Here is a 22,296-nt window from a genome sequence, read left to right on the forward strand (position 1 = left end):
TTAAAGCCTGAGTTCTTTCACCAGTGCTCTGCTTCGTCCAGTGTTTATTTACAGTATTAAATGTATAGCAGTTGTAGAATTGGTGGGAGTGTACTAATTCACAGGGATGTGTGCTCATTTCCAAAGTTTTGTTAGTGTTTTTCAGGGTTAAAATAATTGCTCTCTATACAACTGAATGTCAGTGTTGAATATAAGTTTAAAACTAAAATTTACATGGTGGTAAACGTTAATTAACTTTTAACTTAGGATTCTAGCCAGTTATTAAGTTTCATTTTAAATAGCAACTAGTTCATTTGCTGACATGATTGAGTTCTAGAACTGGACAGAACATTTCAGATTCCAGCATAAAATTGTTTTGCATTTGGGGGCCTTTCTCATAGGAGTTCCCGATGATAGCAGTTAATGTTTCTAGTTATCAAGGATGTAATTAATTTCTTTACTGAACCAAAATGCTGTGGGTATTTTTCTCATGATTTAGTGGACATCTCCCACGTGAACCTGTTTGCACATTTTCCTCAGATTTACGTAAGGAACTCAGGTATGGGGGATGGGGGCCCAGGGGCAAGGTTCCACAGGGATGGAGGCGTGGGGCTGGGCCAGTGAGCAGTGTGTGGCTGTGAAGGGAGCTGACAGAGAGGCTTGAGGGATCCTCCTGATGGAGGTCTGGGCCACGGCGCTGTGTGCTGTTGATCCATTCCCCTCTTTGGCCCAGAAAGAACCAGTATGTGTTCCTCCATCATAGCATTATGCTTGGCGCAATAGGATCTGGTGTCTCATCCTCACTTGGAGTTTGCATTTGCCATTTCAGAACCCTTAAGAGTTGTCAGCCCTGGCTTCTTGCATGACTCTTGGGAAAATGACACCAAAGTGAACTGTTGTCCTTGATTTATCACCACTTAGAAAACTTACCAGTTTTGATATATAGCAAAAAATTTAAAGAGCAAAGCAGAGAATTGATACATACTCTTTTAAAAATCATTTCTTTCATGCATGGTTTTAAAAGACATTTCTTTCTGTGATTATCCAGAGTACTTGTTAAAAAACTGTTGTCTCTTAGTTTGTTTACATGTGATGATTGTTCATCGTGTTAGAATAGCAGACATTTCAGCTATTAGGTAATACAGGTTACCTGATTTCTGTTCTTTCCACAATCTGTCCATCTCCAGCTGTTAACCAGTTTACAAAAATGTGGTGGTCCACCATAAGTTGTTGGAGGAAATAAATAATAGCAGTTCTGACTGGTGGCTGCCATTGGCTAGCTGAGGTTTGGTGACGGTGCTGGGAGGTGGGCTTGTGAGCTCTTTAGTATTACATCAGTTCTGGAGGAAAGTGCCAGAAAGTACTGTGATAGTTTGGTATAGAATGAAAAGCTTCTCTGTTATCACTGTCTTCATGTAGTGATCTTAGTGTATTCCAAGCAAGTAATAAGACATATTTTTAGCCTCCTCCTGCTCTCTCCATTCCATGGAAAATTTGGGTGGAATAATTTGTGGTGGCAAAGCCAAGTGGAAAAGAAGGATAAAAAGGAGCAGAGAGAGCTGGGTGGGTTCTGGAGTCTGAGCGAGCTGGTGTGTGCTCGGAGGTGCTTGGAGCCTCCCCGGAAGGTGTGGTGTCCTGGCCATTGCACTTTGCGCGTTTATGACGTTGTTGCCTTCCCTGCTCTTCCTCCCTGACATCTCCTGCTGCAGCTAGCGGTGGGCAGTGACTCAAGAAGAACTCCCATCACCAGGGTAAAAGCTGGTGGAACTTCCCACACACATCTGCAGTCTAAATATTTGGTGATTTTCCATCCAAGACATGGGAAAACTGTTAGGAGAGGGGGCTTTTGATTATCAGGCCAGGGATGTCAGGCGCTCATGGGAGTGACTGAAGGGCACTTTCAAACCTACCATTAGGTTTATCCTCTGAGAATGGAAGTAGAAATGAGGCTCAGATACAGCCTCTGTGGAAAGAAGTAGAAATTAGGATCTGATAGAGCCTCTGTGGAAAGGAGTTGGGAGGAATGGGCTGGGAATCTGGCTTGTTGTGTGTAACTAAGAGCAATCAAATGGAATTCTCTGGGCCTGGAATCTAGTAAAGCAAGGGCACCACATGGCTGGTGTTCAGGGGGAGAAACTGGCCATTTGCCACTGCACCAAAAGGAGAGTGTCCTGCAGCTGCAGCAGCCTACAAGGTGGCAACTGTGCCCTGAGGCCACCAGGCCTCCACTCCAGTGTGACTCCCCAGAGAAATCTGCATCCAGGGAGAGAAGAATTGGTTAGAGGCTGTGAGGACTCTTGAAAGGTAGATTATCAGTGCAGGGTTTCCTACTCACTCCTCCCCAAACTTGGAATTCTGAGAAGTACAATTGCTGTCTACATTCATGTTAATGGTGTTTCTAGAGTGTCAGAGCAAAGAGGTACAAATGAGACGGGCTTGGAGGCAGGGTGTGATACGGATCAGCACAGGAGAGACCGCAGGAGCATTGTTGGCTGTCCAACTCTGCAGTCCCTTTAGCTCTTCTGGGAACTGATTTCAGCCTGTCTTAGCTCATTGTCATTGTGTTATTTGGTAAGTCTTCAAGTCTCCTTCTAATGAGAATTTGGCTTCCTGTGCAAATCTTTGTGCAGGGAAGAACTGCCAGTGTAAATATTCAAGCTACTGAGCATGACTTTTATGGACTGACTTTCCGTTGTCTACCTCTGCCTGAGGCCAGACCCAGGGAACGTGGCCCTGTAATCACAGTTATACCATAATGCCTGTGACACCTACTGTCACTTTGGTCAAACAGGAAGCATGGGTGTATAATACCACTACCTCCCTGGTCGACATCAAATGCTGCACATCTGATAGGAAGCTTCTTTGTTTGCCGCCCTTTGACAGCATTATTCCTGATTCTTTGAAGGTAGTTGATACAGTGGCTGCTACACTCATTTATTTAGTGACAGACTTATTTCAGCAGATATACACGGGACTGGAGTTGGGTAACAGCCAGCTCTTCACCTCACATCCTTCTCTGTTCCCGTTTCAGTTTAGTTCAGTTGCTCAGTCGTGTCCGACTCTTTGTGACTCCATGAATCGCAGCACCCCAAGCCTCCCTGTCCATCACCAACTCCCAGAGTTCACTCAAACTCACGTCCATCGAGTCGGTGATGCCATCCAGCCATCTCATCCTCTGTCGTCCCCTTCTCCTCCTGCCCCCAATCGCTCAGTGAGTCAACTCTTCGCATGAGGTGGCCAGAGTACCGGAGTTTCAGCTTTAGCATCATTCCTTCCAAAGAACACCCAGGGCTGATCTCCTTTAGGATGGACTGGTTGGATCTCCTGCAGTCCAAGGGACTCTCAAGAGTCTTCTCCAACACCACAGTTCAAAAGCATCAATTCTTCGGCGCTCAACTTTCTTCACAGTCCAACTCTCACATCCATACATGACCATTGGAAAAACCATAGCCTTGACTAGACGGACCTTTGTTGGCAAAGTAATGTCTCTGCTTTTGAATATGCTATCTAGGTTGGTCATAACTTTTCATCCAAGGAGTAAGCGTCTTTAAATTTCATGGCTGCAGACACCATCTGCAGTGATTTTGGAGCCCCCCAAAATAAAGTCTGCCACTGTTTCCCCATCTATTTGCCATGAAGTGATGGGACCAGACGCCATGATCTTCGTTTTCTGAATGTTGAGCTTTAAGCCAACTTTTCCACACTCCTCTTTCACTTTCAAGAGGCTTTTTAGCTCCTCTTCACTTTCTGCCATAAGGGTGGTGTCATCTGCATATCTGAGGTAATTGATATTTCTCCTGGCAATCTTGATTCCAGCCTGTGCTTCCAGCCCAGTGTTTCTCATGATGTACTCTGCATAGAAGGTAAATAAGCAGGGTGACAATATACAGCCTTGACGTACTCCTTTTCCTATTTGGAACCAGTCTGTTGTTCCATGTCCAGTTCTAACTGTTGCCTCCTGACTTGCATATAGGTTTCTCAAGAGGCAGGTCAGGTGGTCTGGTATTCCCATCTCTTTCAGAATTTTCCACAGTTTATTGTGATCCACACAGTCAAAGGCTTTGGCATAGTCAGTAAAGCAGAAATAGATGTTTTTCTGGAACCCCCTTGCTTTTTTCCATGATCCAGAGGATGTTGACAATTTGATCTCTGGTTCCTCTGCCTTTTCTAAAACCAGCTTGAACATCTGGAAGTTCACGGTTCATGTATTGCTGAAGCCTGGCTTGGAGAATTTTGAGCATTACTTCACTAGCGTGTGTTCCCGTTTAGCCTGAGGCATGTGTGCCTGCTTCTCACTGCACTACTAAACAGGTTTGGGGCACCCAGCAATACTCTCCCAGGCTGGCCTGGCAAGCCACAAATGGAAAACATGCATACAGTCAGCACCCATATCAAACAATGTTCTCAGCACCCCAGAAGTCCCTCTTTCTCCCTTTTAGTTGCTGCCTTCCATGGGTAACCACTGTCTGGACTTCCAAGAGCATGGGATAGTTTTGTCTGTTTGGGGACATTTTATGAATAGAATCAAACTCTGTTTTCCTTTGTATTGGCTTATTTGCTCAACAGTATTTAGATTTCTGTTGCATGTATTTGTACATGGTTGATTTTCATGACTGCATAAACCACATGTTATTTATCTAATGGATATTTGGTTCATTCACAGTTTGGAAATACTGTTAACTCATTATTGACTGGGGGATGTTTGCAGAAACTAATGCCTGTGGCTGCCCCAAAATTAATTCTGTTATTTGACTAACACTTTATGGGTTATTGCATTCAATAGCCTGACATACCTGTAAAGCCTTCTCTAGTATGGTGTGTGGTTTTTTTTTTTCCCCCACTTTCCGTATCAGAGTCAATCACTAAGGTTTTTTGTCTTTTTGTTGGTATAATAATCACATCATGTAAGTCAGAACTATATTCTGAAAAACTGTTATATTCTGAGACACCAGTATATATGTCTTTTGAATAATCAAGCAAAGTATCTGCATAAAATTCACCAAGAAATTCTTCACTGAAAATTTAGCCACATGTCATTTTTGAAGATTTTCCTGGTAATAAACTTGCATTTTTAGTACAAGGTTGAAACAAAAAACTGATGGAGCAAAATGTGAATGATAATGACAATCATAAGTTGTATGATGAACCCCTGATCAATTTTGAGCCCTGAAACTTTGCACGGTGATGTTAATTGTATCACTGTCTTAAAAACTTACTGATAGTTCTGGGTCAATAACGTTTGGGTAACAGAAGACATTAATGTCTCTGGTCATTAATGTGTTAATAGTATTGCTTCACGTATTCTAGTCTGTGAACTTTGGCGCATGGGTACTGTTCTTTGCCTCGGAGTGGAATTGCGGGGTCACTGTGCAGACGTTGTGCTCAGCTTTATTGGACTTGCCCCAGCGGGTTTTCTAAGTTCCAGTTGTCCCACTTTTTCACCAACAGTCAGTAGTGTCAGTCTTTTTCATTTTATTCTGGCAGGCACATAGTGGTATGTCACTGGCTTTAGGTTTCATTTTAATGCTTCTTAATGAGATTGTGTATGGATTCATTACATATTCTAATGTATTGTCTATAGATCATAAGATAAAGTCAAGCATGTATCTGCTGATACTTTCTTAAGTTGACCTGTCTTTATACTTAAAAATGTCTGTTTTGATAAGCTTCCCTGGTGGCTCAGATGGTAAAGAATCTGCCTGCAATACAGGAGACCCATGTTTGATTCCTGGGTCGGGAAGATCCTCTGGTGAAGGAAATGGCAACCCACTTCAATATTCTTGCCTGGAAAACTTTATGGACAGAGGAGCTTGGCAAGCTACAGTCCATGGAGTCACAAAGAGTTGGACACAACTGAGCGATTGTCACTCACACCACACGCTCAAATGAGACTGAGCACTTTTCATATGCTTATTGACCTTTGTCCTCTTGTGAAATGTCTGTTCAAGTTTTGCCCATTTTTCTATTGGGTGGACTGTCTTTTTTGTATATTCTGGATACAAGTCATTTGTTGAATGCATTGTAAGAATATACTTGGCAAAAAGCTCTTCTTTTCTGTTTTTGAATTGTGATATATGCCTTTATATTGAACACCAGTTTCAGAGCTCATGTATTATTTCATTTTATTCATCCATTTCATAATTGTTCATTTGTCTGTTTGATGTATATTCTTTCACTCTCCAGGTTACAGGCAAGGGGCTGGAGATGCAGCACAGATTAAGGTAGACCATCGCTGCTTGCATGGAGTGGATCAGGCCAGCTTCACAGTCCCCTTGACATTGCTTGATCTCACCTGTGGATGCTGCTTATACTTCTGCTGGTGCCTCCCCCTGACCAAACTAACCAGCAGTCCAAGTGCATGAGAGCCCATCAGTGTGATTCGCATGCATCCACCTCCTGATAGAGCAGCTGGAGCAGGAGCTGAGTGGATCTGCTCGTGTTGGAGGGTCTCATTGTAGGGGTGTGGATCGGCAATGGCTCAACACGGGGACAGTGCCACTGGCAGAAGCAGTCCTGGGAGACACCCCTTGGCAAGTGAGCCCTGGAGGTCACCACTAACCCCACCACAGAGCCTGTATGTTCCAAGTGAAAAGCTCTGAGTTTTAATTTACTGATTACAATTTACTGATGTTCTTTATAGTTGGCATTTTTTGTTTAAGAAATCTTTGTCTACTCCAAGATCATGAAGGTGTTCTGTGTTTTCACCTAGTCTTTTTTGTTTTACCTTTCACTTTTAAATCAGAAATCTTCCTGAGTTGATTTTTGCTAATAGTGTGAATTAGGATTTAGGGTATAAATTTTCTCTCAGGTTTCTGGCTGACCTAGCATCATTGATTGAGAAAAACCATCCTTATGACAGCAGTTTTCCACCTTTGTTATGTAATAGGTGATCATATATGTGTGAGTTTGTTTTTGGACTCTCTTCTGTTTCACTGATCAGTTTATATCTTTTTAATGGTCTTAATAACAGGATAGGAGTTTCCTAGTGGCACTGTGGATAAGAATCTGCCTGCCGATGCAGAGGACACAGGCCAGGAAGATTCCACATGCCACGGAACAACTTAGCCCATGAGCCGCAGCTCCTGAGCTCATGAGCTGCAACTAAGCATGGGTGCCACATTTCTAGGAGGCTCACCCTGGTGCTCAGAGGAGTTGGCTAGCCCCTGAGTTGCCTCAAGGGCACCTCCCCTAGCATGCTTGTACTAAGTCACAAAGAGTAACCAACTCTTTGTGACCCCATGAACTGTACCCAACCCGCTCCTCTGTCCATGGGATTCTCCAGGCATGAATACTGGAGTGGGTTGCCATTTTCTTCTCCAGGGAATCTTCCTGACCCAGGGACCAAACCCAGATCTGCATTGTAGGCAGATTCTTTACTATCTGAGCTACCAGGAAAGCCCTAACCCTAACCCCTAGTCTCCTCAACCTCCAGCCCAGACTCCAGCAGCGTCCACCCTGCAATGGTGCCTCCTGTAGGGCCCGGGGTTTGCAGTGTGCAACACAGAAGAATCCCACTGGGCCTGACTCACGCTCCTGGGGGACGTGGTGGGGCTTCCTCAGCCCTGTGCCCCTCCTACAACCCAGCACCAGGCTGTGGGCAGGACTCCCGTTTGCTGAGAAAGGGCAGATCTTGAAATAGAGGATGGGACATAGATGTCTACTTTTATAGATCATCCATGAGGTGGATACTCTACTCTGGGGATGCAGAGGTTTTAACGTGAGGGAACGTTTGCTAAATATTAATCTTTTATTTTCTTCCACTTCATCTCTATTTTCTGAAAATAGAAATTCATGTCAAGATGCTTCCTTGTTAATTGTTTATCTCAAGGTCATTTTACTCCACTAAATGCTCAGTCACTTCATTTCAGTGGAAAAGGGCTGTCATTTAAAATTCCATTCACATGAATTAGAAGCTATTTATACATAGAGGTCGCTGGTGCTGTTTCTTAGAAACACAGAATTCCACTGAAAACAAATTGTTCAGAATAGCATAAACAAAACATTTGAAGGAGAAAAGGAAGATCTCAATTCATCCCATTTACCTTTTCTTTATTAGAACTGAGTTTCTTCCATAAGCAATTTTGGAGTTAGACTTTGAGAATTCTAGTGCCACCACTTCCTAGTTGTGTGACCTTGGCCTATGAGTGGATAATACTGAACCTCAGCTTCCTCACCTGTAAAATGGGGTAACACCCATCTTACAGATATTACACATAAGGACACACACATTATGTGCCTGACAGATAACATGCATTCAATGTACAGGTATCCCCAAATTTGACTGAGCCTAAGGAGGTGATGGAATTCCAGGTGAGCTATTTCAAATCCTGAAAGATGATGCTGTGAAAGTGCTGCACTCAATATGCCAGCAAATTTGGAAAACTCAGCAGTGGCCACAGGATTGGAGAAGGTCAGTTTTCATTCCAATCCCAAAGAAAGACAATGCCAAAGAATGCTCAAACTACTGCACAATTGCACTCATCTCACATGCTAGGTAAAGTAATGTTCAAAATTCTCCAAGCCAGGCTTCAGCAATATGTGAACCGTGAACTTCCAGATGTTCAAGCTGGTTTTAGAAAAGGCAGAGGAACCAGAGATCAAATTGCCAACATCTGCTGGATCATGGAAAAAAGCAAGGGGGTTCCAGAAAAACATCTATTTCTGCTTTACTGACTATGCCAAAGGCTTTGACTGTGTGGATCACAATAAACTGTGGAAAATTCTGAAAGAGATGGGAATACCAGACCACCTGACCTGCCTCTTGAGAAACCTGTATGCAAGTCAGGAGGCAACAGTTAGAACTGGACATGGAACAACAGACTGGTTCCAAATAGGAAAAGGAGTACGTCAAGCTGATTCTGTCACCCTGCTTATTTACCTTCTATGCAGAGTACATCATGAGAAACGCTGGGCTGGAAGAAGCACAGGCTGGAATCAAGATTGCCGGGAGAAATATCAATAACCTCAGATATGCAGATGACGCCACCCTTATGGCAGAAAGTGAAGAGGAACTAAAAAGCCTCTTGATGAAAGTGAAAGAGGAGAGTGAAAAAGTTGGCTTAAAGCTCAACATTCAGAAAACGAAGATCATGGCATCTGGTCCCATCACTTCATGGCAAATAGATGGGGAAACAGTGTCAGACTTTATTTTGGGGGGCTCCAAAATCACTGCAGATGGTGATTGTAGCCATGAAATTTAAAGACGCTTACTCCTTGGATGAAAAGTTATGACCAACCTAGATAGCATATTCAAAAGCAGAGACATTACTTTGCCAACAAAGGTCCGTCTAGTCAAGGCTATGGTTTTTCCAATGGTCATGTATGGATGTGAGAGTTGGACTGTGAAGAAAGTTGAGCGCCGAAGAATTGATGCTTTTGAACTGTGGTGTTGGAGAAGACTCTTGAGAGTCCCTTGGACTGCAAGGAGATCCAACCAGTCCATCCTAAAGGAGATCAGCCCTGGGTGTTCTTTGGAAGGAATGATGCTAAAGCTGAAACTCCAGTACTTTGGCCACCTCATGTGAAGAGTTGACTCATTGGAAAAGACTCTGATGTTGGGAGGGATTGGGGGCAGGAGGAGAAGGGGACGACAGAGGATGAGATGGCTGGATGGCATCACTGACTCGATGGACGTGAGTTTGAGTGAACTCTGGGAGTTGGTGATGGACAGGGAGGCCTGGGGTGCTGCGATTCATGAGGTCGCAAAGAGTCGGACACAACTGAATGACTGAACTGAAGGCTGGTGCTGCTGCTGCTGCTAAGTTGCTTCAGTCGTGTCCGACTGTGACCCCATAGATGGCACCCCACCAGGCTCCCCTGTCCCTGGGATTCTCCAGGCAAGAACACTGGAGTGGGTTGCCATTTCCTTCTCCAATGCTTGAAAGTGAAAAGTGAAAGTGAAGTTGCTCAGTGGTCTCCGCTCTTCGCGACCGCATGGACTGCAGCCCACCAGGTTCCTCTGTCCATGGGATTTTCCAGGCAAGAGTACTGGAGTGGGATGCCATTGCCTTTTCCTTCAGGTTCCTGCAACCTGTCCATAAGAAGCTCCATGGTAAATCTGATGCTGATGGTTTGTAGACTGCTCTTTAGAAATGCTGTCATAGATCCCAAGTTCCTTGAATAATAAGTCTTCAGCTCCTCTTCTCCACCTGACTAGACTCCCTACCCTGTGACCTCATCATATCCTATTTCTAAGGACTGTTTCTTTATATATAAAAAATTTTCATTTCCCTCCCTACATCCTAAACGAAATTTCTTTGGCTTTAGAAAGGGGATAAGGAAGAAATGTCAGCATTTTGTCTTCAGCATCCAGATTATAAACAGGAGGATTTTACTTCTGTTATTTGGCAGCTGATGTCAGACCTCATTTTCTGAAATGACTTTTCTGAGAAGGAACTTACATAATGGCAGAGATTACTATGAAACATTTAAAGAATTCATTTCTTATTAGTGGTTGAGCAGGATTCTGAAGTACTCACGGCCTAGAGGGGAGACCTGTGCCAGGCAGTTCACAGTCAACCAGAAAGGTGTCAGGCAGACATCACACAGGTCAGAGGGCACAGCACCTGGTCCCAAAGGTTCCCAGTAAGAGGTGCTGGCCTGGATCTGAAAGGGTGGATAGGAGTTCAGTGGCCACAGGAGGAGAGAAGGGAGGAGTTTGGGGTAGCTGCTGCTTAGTCGCTTCAGTCATGTCTGACCGTGTGACCCTATGGACTGTAGCCTACCAGGCTCATCTGTCAATGGGATTCTCCAGGAACAGTACTGGAGTGGGTTGCCATGCCCTCCTACTCCAATACTGTGCCTGGATCTAAACCAATGAATAAGAGTTCAGTGGCCACAGGAGGAGAAAAGGAATTTGGGGTAGAGGGAATCCCAAATTTCATGTTATGAAACAGCAGTCCTATTGTGAAGCCTGAAGTAGCAGGCAGTGAAGAAGCCCTTCCTGAACAAAGCTGGTGAGGCAATTACATGAACAGGAAAGCAAGATTTAAAACCTGCTGAAATGCTCTCCTAGAGCTTGTGGCTAATGTCCCAACAATCATCCAAGTGCCAGGCCGAGAATCTCGGAGAGATGTAACTAATGCCCTCTGACAGGAACACAGTGAGTTCAACCTGCTTATTAGGCTTTATACACTTCTAGAAGGAAAGGACTGTCTAATTCAGATTTCTGCTAAGATTCTTAGCTTTATACTGAATCAAAGGATGATTACTGAGTCCTTTTCAAAGGAAAAGTGCATAGGATTTGAAAAATAAGCTTCCCAAGAACTAATAGAACCTTGACTCACACACTGAATGTGAAAACCCACAGACCCCGTCCTGGCAGCCCAGACAAACCTGACACCACAAATAAAATCCCACCCCCTCCAGAACCCCTGAACCCCAAGCTGTCCCTTTCTTGCCTGTGGACACACAGGGGTGGGTGTGGCAATTTAAGTGTCCGGGCTCTGTAAGCTGCTGGCTCAGGGCTGCCTTAGTTTTCAGGTTAGATATTTAGGGGAGTGTGGTCTGAGCATGAATCAACCAGATCGCAGGATCCTGGGTGATAAATTCCGCCCAGGGATCTAAACGTCTCACCATGAGGCACTGCTGTCTCACAGCTCTCTCCCGTCCTGATCCTGTTTCTCTCCTCACTGCAGCTGCTTGAAACCCAGCAGGCCTTCCCTCTGCTCTTAGAATGAGGCCCAAACCTTCCAGCCAATCACAGGGCATGTTGTGACCGGCCCTCCCTCCCCTGTGCTGGCCCTGGGGACTGCGGATCACCCCTCAAGTAGCAGCTCGCCCCGCCCCCTCCCTCAGTGCCCTCCTCCACCCCTTGGCTTCTGTTCTCCCTGCTCCTCTCCCATGGCCTCTGCAGTCCTGTTGCACCCGAGTTTCTGCCTATGGCATGTGACTGAGTCAGAAGAAGACACCAGACTCTATATGATGCATAGATGTGGTGAAAAGCCTGGATTTGGGTCCTGCTTTCATCAATAGCTATGTCACAGTCTCCTTTGAGCCTAGGTTTTCTTGTATGGAAGGCAGTGCTAAAGATTTTGATTTCATATGTTGCTGGAGGATTTGCTGAGATTCTAGACCTGTGAACCAGTCACAGGCATTGTAGGCTCTCAACAAATATTCACAGGAGATTTGGTGCTTGCTTCCTTAGGAGAAGGAAATGGCAACCCACTCCAGTATCCTTGCTTGGAGAATCCCATGGATGGAGGAGCCTGGTAGGCTACAGTCCATGGGGTTGCAAAGAGTCGGACACGACTGAGCGAGTTTTTACTTTACTTTTTTACTTACTTTACTAGGACTCCACTGTCTAGTGCTCATACCTAGTGTACAGGGCTTGTGTGTGTTTATAAACCTGGACTTTGGAGCAAGAAGATCTGGGCTCAACAGCTGGTGGCATCGCTTCTCAGCCCAGCAGTGCCAGAAAATCCACTCAGCTTCTCAGAGCCTCTGAGTCCACATCTGCAGAGAGGGTGACACAGAAACTGTTTCCCAGGGCTTCTGGGAGAATCAGGTGAGTTGATATATGAAAATGTTTTACACACCTTGGAGTTAAAAAGAAATCTGTAACCTAGCTTCTGTGAATACATGATGCTCTCTCCTGTGTCTCGTGGCTGGACCCACAACGGTGTCTAGGGAGCCTCAGCACAGAGATGGCATGTAGAAGAGTTTGCTGAAAATCAAACCCCCAATGAGCTATCCCTTCACACCTGTTAGGATGACTGTCATCAAAAAGACAGGAGATAAATGCTGGCAAGAGTGTGGAGAAAAGGAACCCTTTGTTCATGCTTGGTGGGAATATAAATTGATGTAGCCACTGGGGAAAACAATGGAGATTCCTCAAAATATTAAAAAATAGAACTACCATATGATCCAGCTTTCGAACTATGGTGCTGGAGAAGCCTCCTGAGAGTCCCTTGGACTGCAAGGATATCAAATCGGTCAATCCTAAAGGAAATCAACCCTGAATATTCACTGGAAGGACTGTTGCTGAAGCTGAAGCTCCAATACTTTGGCCACCTGACGCCAAGAGCCAACTCATTGGAAAAGACCGTCATGCTGGGAAAGATTGAAGGCATGAGGAGAAGGGGGAAACAGAGGATGAGATGGTTGGATGGCATCATGGATGGATGGACAGGAATCTGAGCAAACTCTGGGAGACAGTGAAGAACAGGAAGCCTGACGTGCTGCAGTCCATGCAATCATAAAGAATCAGACACAGCTTAGCAATTGAACAACAGCTCCTGGATATGTATCCACAAGAGATGAAATCAGTGTCACGTAGAGACATCTGCATCCCCATGTTCAGTGCAGCATCACCCACAATAGCAAAAACGTGGAAACAACCTGTGTTCATCGACAGATAAATGGAGAAAGAAAAACATTCCTCACACAGTGGAATAATATTCAGCCTTAATAATGAGATTTTGCCTTTTGTGACAACATGGATGGACTTGGAGGGTATTATACTAAGTAAAATAAGTCAGAGAAACAAAAACGCTATATGATCTCACTGATAAGGGGAAGCTAACAAAGCCAAAGTCATAGTAGCATCAGTTGGTGGGTTCCAGGGGAAGAGGGTGGGGGAAACAGGGATGCTGGTCAGAGTACAAACCTCTGGATGTAAGAAGAATAAATTCTGGTGACTGTCGTTAACAACACTGTACTGTATTCTTGAAAGTTGTCAAGAGAGTAAGATCTTTAGTGTTATCAAAAGGTAATTAAATGACTTGCTGCTAAGTCACTTCAGTCATGTCTGACTCTGTGCGACCCCATAGATGGCAGCCCACCAGGCTCCCCCGTCCCTAAGATTCTCCAGGCAAGAACACTAGAGTGGGTTGCCATCACCTTCTCCAGTGAAAAATGAAAGTGAAGTTGCTCAGTCCGACTTAGCAACCCCATGGACTGCAGCCCACCAAGCTGCTCCGTCCATGGGATTTTCCAGGCAAGAGTACTGGAGTGGGGTGCCATTGAAGTGACTTGATAGATGTGTTAATACTTTACTATGGTCATCATTTTGCAATATCTACATGTATCAAATCATTACCTTGTATGTTTTAAGTTTACATAAGTCATGTGACAGTAATATTTCAGTAAAGCTGGGGATGCAAAGACTGATGCTGTGAGCCATGAACATGGACGCGTGCTGCCCAGACCCCTTCAAGGGAGGCCGTGCTGCCCAGCGGCAGGGGTGGTCAACAGCCTGTGCCGTGTCATTCCCTCCATTGTGCCTGCCAGACCTCACACCTCCCCAGGGCGGGGGAAGGCTTCTGGTGACCTCTCTAGGCAGAGCAGAGGGGCTGTCTCACTCACGTCTCAGAGCTCTGAGTAGGGTTGACTGAGCTGTGGGCCTGCTCTGTTGCCCAGCTGCCCCACCGCTCCCCTCCTATTCCCCCAGGTTCTGAGCACAGGTGCTTCCTGATGGACCCTGTGGAGTAAACCCCCTGAGTCGGCATCTGGGAACCAGCTGTGCTGCAGGGCGTCCAGCAGATCCCACCCTTGGGCCTCATGGACCGCCGAAGCGTCTCCCCTGTGCCTTTGAATCGACAGTTGTAGCATCGTCCCTGCTTGGGCAACAAAACAGAAGAACACAGGATCCTTCACAGAGGAGGGGCCCCCCAGGTGCAGTTGGTGCTCTTGGGGTGCCCTGTGTGTGGTGTGTATGCTGTTATGAGGGAGGAGCCAGGAGGCAGGAGCTTAGTCTACATTCTTTCAGCCCTGTTGGCATTGATGGGATCTCTCTCCTGCAAAAAAATGATAAATCCCACCTCATTCAAACTGGCTCAGAATAGGAAATAATTGAAATCTATCCCATTTACTTAACCAAGCCAGGGTAACCTGAATACCGAAACCTGATAAAGACAGAACAAAACAGGAGCGCTGCACACCAAATTTAGCAGCACTAAAACAGTAGGAAACCAGTGACCACCGGGGCTGGTGCAGAGTGAGCCCCGTGACTACAAGGGCCCCTCTGGTGGCATTTTCTTGCCCAGTCAATCTGAGCCCAACTGTGCTCCTTTCCAGCGCTGGGACCTTGGGTTTGCTGCTTTATGAAATGGGGTGATGGGAGGACCCACTTCCTAAGGCTCCTGTTACGATGAAGGTAATTCATGTATATGTATTCTTTGCTCAGTCGTGTCTGACCCATTGTCACCCATGGACAGAGGAACCTGGCAGGCTACAGTCCATGGGATTTTCCAGGCAAGAATACTGGAGTGGTTGCCATTTCCTTCTCCAGGGCATCTTCCCATCCCAGGGATCAAGCCCACATCTCCTGTGTCTCCGGCATTGCAGGCAGATTCTTTACCCCCTGAGACATGGGGGAAGCCAATTCATGTACAGCACACACAAAGTCACCAGCATGCAAGCTGCGAGGGCTGCACCTATGGCAGCTGTGCTGTGTCATCTGGACGGTTAATGCTCTTTAACAGAAGTCTCCACTTTTACCACTTTACTGGGAAGCCAGAATCTTCTGTAGAGCCCAAGCTGATGGAACATGAGAAAAAAGTAAGGGAGGCTTGAATCATCCATTTTCCGTCAACCGTCCCTTTGTGTGTACACAGCACCATTCTTACCATTCCATCCTGCAACCCTTGGCACAGCCCCAGGACACCAGTGTGTTGGCTCCAACGACTCGGTTGGAAAGGCCATCTGGTCACATCTTTGACAGCAAAGCAGCCCTGGGTATTTCTACCAGGCCTGGTCCAGCAGGACTGCATGTCAGCCTTCTAAGTCCCAGAGAAACAGGAGATCCAGAAGTTCTTGCCCAAGTCCAGGATGTTTGGCCAAAGGAAAGTCTCTTTCCCCTTTTTACTTGAGTAACAAAGAGGATGAGATGGTTGGATGGTGTCACCAATGCAACGGACATGAACTTGGGCAAACTTCAGGATATGGTGAGGAACAAGGAAGCCTGGTGTGCTGCAGTCCATGGGGTCGTGAAGAGTCAGACACAACTTGGTGACTGAACAACAACAAAATTACATTTGTTGTCTTGGACCTGACCTGGCAGAGTCCTTGCAGAAGGGCTAATCTTGGTCCCACAAAGGGGTGGATCAGGCTCACAGATGAGGGTCACCATGGTCAGTTCCAGAGAACAGCCATCAGGGGACCAGTGACTGGTGTCCTGGGCTGTCACAGGATCCCATAGTATTTCCATAGTTCAAAGAGGAAGAAACAAGAAGCAGAGTCAAAAAGAACAACCTGCTGGAGAACACATTTGAACACACTTTGGGGGAAGGATTTTCCACAAACAGAAGGTGCAGGTGTCGGCCAGGAGAGGACGGGCCCTGCTCTGACCACTAGGTGGTACCTCAGGCTGTGACTGGAGAGCAGGGACAGAAGGGGCGGCGGCGGGCAGGAGGCGGTCCTGCGAAGCTGCATAAAGGATGAGCCGCAGGGAGGCTGCAGTGCCTCTGCCACCCAGTCCTCATCCTGCGGGGATGGCACTTCCCCCTGGTGCCCAGGCTGAGCCCCGGTCCCGGTCCCGAGTGCAGCCTCACGGCTGCTGTGCAAGAGGAGCCGCGCCAAGGAGACAGGGGAGACGGGTAAATAGCCATGCTTTCTATTCGCTTCAAGTTGGGTTGAATGGATGCAAACCGTGCCTGACCTGCATGTGGAGAAGAGCTGGCTGGGGACTCAAATGTCAGTGTGGTGGCCGTTATTCCTGAAACCGAACTAGGCAAATAATACACAGTGACCCTTGACGATGGAGGTGATGACAGAAATTGTGACTCTCTCCCTTGATATGCTCTGAGTTTGAGGGCAAACAGAGATTTGAATATAAATTGCAGGAGAGGAATCGGGCAACAGAGGAGGAAAGTATCTTGCTCTGCTGCTGCTGCTGCTAAGTCGCTTCAGTGGTGTCCGACTCTGTGTGACCCCATAGACAGCAGCCCACCAGGCTCCTCTGTCCCTGGGATTCTCCAGGCAAGAACACTGGAGTGGGTTGCCATTTCCTTCTCCAATGCATGAAAGTGAAAAGTGATAGTGAAGTCGCTCAGTCGTGTTCGACTCTTAGTGACCCCATGGACTGCAGCCTATCAGGCTCCTCCACCCATGGGATTTTCCAGGCAAGAATACTGGAGTGGGTTGCCATTGCCTTTTCCAATCTTGCTCTAGTTCTTGGTAAATCTAAATGCCTCATTTCTCTGTACTTCGTTTCTGTGGAACTTATACAACTGTCTGTTAATCTGACTCCATGGAATTTCAAACACAGAAATTAGGGAAATTTTAATTCAGGGCTTCAATTTTAGTGTGTATATGAAACCTAAACTTATGAATTGAAGACAGTAACTTTTATTTGTGATTATGCTCAAGTTAGTTGATCACCTTGGTTATGATCTTAGTGACAACTGTAGGGATGAATCCTTGGGGCTTCAGGATGAACAGGAGGTACCTGTCTGCCTCTCTTGAGACCTGCAGGTCCTTCTGGACTCAGAGGCCACTCAGGAAACATGGGGCAGTCACCGTGTGTATGGAACCAGGAGACTGGAGAGGTTCTGCAGGTTGTGAGCTGTGGCACTTTTGAGAGTAAGCATGGGCACCAAGATGACAAGAACAAGACTGAAAGTGTCTTGTGCATGCTGAGGTGTGTCTGATGACTCTGCTAGGAGGTCTGTGGGAGGAGGGGAGAAGGGCAGAGGGGGCTTCACATTAGAGGGACTCTATTCCAGGATCCAGGATCAAGGACCCAGGCACACAGGGCACGTTGCTTATGGTGTGGTTGCTCTCCACATGCATGTACTTCTGTAGACTGTTAAGCGCTCTGGATCACGAATTAAAACCTGTTTTACAGTGATCAGCTGCTCAGAAGAGGAGCAATGAACTCCTCATTCCACCTGCACTTCTGGGATCTTGGGCTGAACGCCACGGAAGGCAACCTCTCGGGACTGAGTGTGAGGAACGCGTCCTCACCATGTGAGGACATGGGCATTGCGGTGGAGGTGTTCCTGGCCCTGGGCCTCATCAGCCTGCTGGAGAACATCCTGGTCATCGGGGCCATTGTGAGGAATCGGAACCTGCACATCCCCATGTACTTCTTCATGGGCAGTTTGGCGGTGGCCGACATGTTGGTGAGCTTGTCCAACTTCTGGGAGACCATCACCATCTACCTGCTCACCAACAAGCACCTGGTGATGGCCGATGCCTCCGTGCGGCACCTGGACAATGTGTTCGACTCCATGATCTGCATCTCCGTGGTGGCCTCCATGTGCAGCCTGCTGGCCATTGCTGTGGACCGCTATGTCACCATCTTCTGCGCCCTGCGCTACCAGCGCATCATGACGGGGCGGCACTCGGGGGCCATCATCGCCGGCATCTGGGCCTTCTGCACCAGCTGCGGCACGGTCTTCATCGTGTACTACGAGTCCACATACGTGGTCGTCTGCCTCATCGCCATGTTCCTCACCATGCTGCTCCTCATGGCGTCTCTGTACACCCACATGTTCCTTCTGGCTCGAACCCATGTCCGGCGCATTGCCGCCCTGCCTGGGCACAGCTCTGTGTGGCAGAGGACTGGCGTGAAGGGCGCCATCACCCTGGCCATGCTGCTGGGCGTCTTCATCGTCTGCTGGGCCCCCTTCTTCCTCCACCTCATCCTGATGATTTCGTGTCCTCAGAACCTCTACTGCTCTTGCTTCATGTCTCACTTCAACATGTACCTCATCCTCATCATGTGTAACTCTGTGATTGACCCTCTGATATACGCCTTCCGCAGCCAAGAGATGCGGAAGACCTTTAAGGAGATTGTTTGTTTTCAGGGCTTCAGAACACCCTGTAGGTTCCCGAGCAGGTACTAAACCAGAAGTCCTTCTCTCTGCAGCTCTTCTCTCTTTCATCGCCCTTATGCCAAAGTGGGTTAGGAGGAGTCAGAACTGGAAATTACACCATACATTCCCTTCATCTTTTCTCCACCTTGAATCTGTGTCTAAGAGGCAGCTTTTCCCTGATCGGTAGTCATTGGGTCAAAGGTGCACGTGCCACTTCTCTGCCTTGAGAACGCTCATGATAGTTTCTTACAGCCTGCTTTCCTCCTGCACTTTCTGCTGTTCCCACCCACTTCTGGGGTCCCTGGCACCCTCCATCTTCTGAGTGTGTGCTCAGGGGAGGTGACACTCCATGAGCAAGTCTAAGTATGATGAGCATGGCTGGACCTGGGAGAAAAGCTGTGAACACACTGCGGTGCATGATCACTTTCTGTCCCAGAAGCAGTTCCCTAACTTTCTGTGATGCCCCTGGGAGTTCGGCGTGCTTTTCGGGGCAGAGTAGAGCGGTTAGATTGTTTCCATTTGAAAATTTCTGTCTATTTGCTGTGGGAATTTTCCACAGCTCTCCTTTCCTGAACTCCTGGTTTCATGGCTTGTGTCCATGATTGTACAGGGATGACATTTCTTTAATTATATTTCTGTCAGTCATGTTTTTGCACTAATCTAGACAGAAAACCTCTTGCCACAAACTTTCCCTTAAATGGCATGAACATCTTTGTGACTCTTTCTTACTGTCTTATTCTGACTCAGTCCGGAATTTCCAAGTGAGTGTTTTGGGGGCATGGGAGGCCCCGAGGTACCTGCCATGAACACATCCCACAGGCAAGCTATCTTTGATCTTCTCTGACGGGGTCTGTCTTGGAGTCTGAAGTCCCGTCCCTGTACCATCTGCAGTTTGCAGTCTGACTCCAGAAGTCCAGGTGCCCAGCTCTAGCCCTGCTAAGTCAAATCTTTTCCAGTGCAGAATGGACTAGGAAAGTGGAGTTCAGTCCTAAATTCTGCCCCTAATCATATCAATTCAGGTTGCATCTGTGCTGACCCCACAGGGCAGGCATGAGAAAGCGTGAGAACACTTGAAACTTGGAAAGCACCCTAGAGATTGTCTGTTTATTTTAAAGGAAGGTTGCAGATGGATGGTGCTAGGAGAGGATGCAGAGGGCTGTCAAAGCAGTGGTCTGGAAGCCAGGAGGCCTGCCTGGCCACAGAGCAGGTGTGGGCCTTGGCATGGCTCTAACCTCTGTGTCCCAGGGCTCTCATCTGAAGGGCTTGGTTCTTATGGCTCTGAATTCCATTCTCTTGTCTTTGATGTGAATAGCTTCTCTTTTGTTGTGGATATTCATGTCTAGACTGTCCCCAGTGAAGGAATATATGTAAACAAGCAGTGGCCCACTAGGGTCACAGAGTGGTGAGTGTGAGGGTCTATTGACCAGAAGACCTCCCTGGGCGCCATGCACAAGCACAACCTATAGACACGACCCCCACTCAGCAGCTCAGAGTCCTGAGAAAAATGGTGCCAGCTCAAGTAGGAAAGTGCATAAAACATATGAATCTTCTAGAAAGGGCAAATTAGCAGGTTGTCGACAGTTGAGGTTTAAGGAGGCAACTAACCCTTCAAATGCATCCTGTCCTTTTAGCTGACATTCCCATGTATACCCACGGGCATGAGTGAGCTCCATATGACTGTTCTGGGAACCACCAGTGCAAGTTATGTGGGTCGTGTCAGGATCCCCGGCTCCAGGAACACGGGCTTCTCGCTGCCCGACTCACCTCGGGGGCCCTGTTGCCACAGCAGTTTCTGGTGCTCAGCTGTTGTTTGTCGTTGTTGCTAACCACATGTGTACTTAGCCTGCTGTCCGCCAGCACTCTCAGAGTGCTAACTGAGGTCACCAGGGCCACGATCCTATAGGCAGATCACACTTCAGCCCTCGTGGTTTGCCCTGTGGCTCTGCTGGGGACTCACTCTCATCAGGCTGACTCACTGTTCTAGGTGGATTCTGGCTGCAGACAAGGTCTGACCTTCTCTACAAAGGTCCTTGAGGAATTGCTCAAAGGTCTTGTAATCTCTGTATAAGTAGTGCAGAAATAGCCAAGTGTTCTGACGAGTCTTCACTTGGAAGAATTAACCGGAATGCAGAGACTCAGTAAATATCTGTAAATGATCCTGGAATCCCAGCCCACAGCCCCCAGACCAAAAAATATCCACAGAACTGTTGTACGCTATTGTATATTAACTATTTCTGCTTTTGTAGCAACTTTATTTGATGTAAAAACATGTGTTCAAAAAAGGTTAATAAAATGGAAGGACCAGACCACCCGTTTTAACTGGCCATTCTGACCTCTGATAATCAGAGGGTCTTGGGTCGTCTATCTGTCAGCAGCTGCTGCAAAATGAGGAGGGATGTTCACTGGTGAGGTGTGATGGTGTTTTCTTGATGGTATTTATCGCCTATAGGATGGTCATTTATCAGTTCAAAACGATTTAACTCCTGGTAATAAAATTGTACACATGACATTATATCCTGTCCCGAATTCTGTCTTTCAGGAAGTATTTTGGTGTTATTATCTGTTCTCAGTAGGATGGTAGAGAAAGTGCCATTCAGGGATCTCTGCCATTACAGTTTGGGGGGCATGAATTATTTCAAGACTTGTAGAAGCAGTGTCCAAAGTCCAAGGTGCTACCTACAACTGAATGTGAATTCAGGAGGCACAGATTGTGTGTGCTGTGGAACGAGGGCTGTGGCTGAGTTCTCACAGGTGGGCGGCTGGTGTGTGTTGAGATTTCCAGGGAGGGAATAACTCTAAAACGCTAGGTAGTCTCTACATCGGGCCCAGATGTCGCTCCTCTTGATCTGGAGACCAATAAACTGAAAGGCCACCTTATCCGATATTTTTCCCAGTGTAATGATGGTGGAAGAGGGGCCACACAGACATGAGCCCCTCCCAGGAGCAGTGAGTGGGAGACTCGGCCTCACCTGCCCAGGGCTCAGTGGTAGCCTGTGGCCAGTGCAGCCCCGCTGTTCAGGACCCACCTTGGCTTGTTTATTTCCAGGCTTGCTGTACATCTCTCCTTTTTGCCCCCAAGACTTGTTCTTGCTCTCATCTTAAATATGTATGCTTGAGTCTATCCAACTCAGAGGGAGTCATGCTTTTAGTTTCTTTTTCCTGAGCTATTTTGCCCTGCTGAAAGACTTACTGGATCTTTCTGATAAACTCTGAGCACTTTACACTGACAGCTTCCTTGGAAACACTCAGAGGATTTGTGATGGTGGTGAAAGCCACCCCCTTGATTTAATCCTGTGCCACATCTGAGATTTAACTGATTTACTTATTCAACTTGCTTACTTTTACTTATTGAGTCTAAAAAGCTGTATCTCCCCACTCTCAGGCCCTGACTTCGGATTCTCCTGAAAAAAAATTTTTAAAGATGGTTTTAGATGCATCATTGATGAATCATATTTGTTTATTTATACACGTGTGGTAAAATACACATGAGATAAAACCTATCATCCTAACTATTTTCAGGCCGGCAGTTACAGGGTGTTAGGTGCATTTTCATTGTTGT

General features: G+C 46.7%; 1 protein-coding gene across 1 annotated transcript; it reads left to right on the top strand.

Annotated features, from left to right (window-relative positions):
* Positions 16,396–21,263, top strand: MC5R (melanocortin 5 receptor). The gene is made up of 2 exons (XM_005697159.2): positions 16,396–16,514; positions 17,765–21,263. The coding sequence occupies exon 2, from the start codon at positions 17,790–17,792 to the stop codon at positions 18,765–18,767; it is 978 nt and encodes a 325-aa protein (XP_005697216.2). The 5' UTR covers positions 16,396–16,514; positions 17,765–17,789; the 3' UTR covers positions 18,768–21,263.

The sequence above is a fragment of the Capra hircus genome, chromosome 24 (assembly GCF_001704415.2).
Source record: "Capra hircus breed San Clemente chromosome 24, ASM170441v1, whole genome shotgun sequence".
Classification (NCBI taxonomy): domain Eukaryota; kingdom Metazoa; phylum Chordata; class Mammalia; order Artiodactyla; family Bovidae; genus Capra; species Capra hircus.

Coding starts and splice junctions, on each gene's coding strand:
- MC5R (XM_005697159.2), top strand. CDS start 17,790: ATGAACTCCTCATTCCACCTGCACTTCTGGGATCTTGGGCTGAACGCC.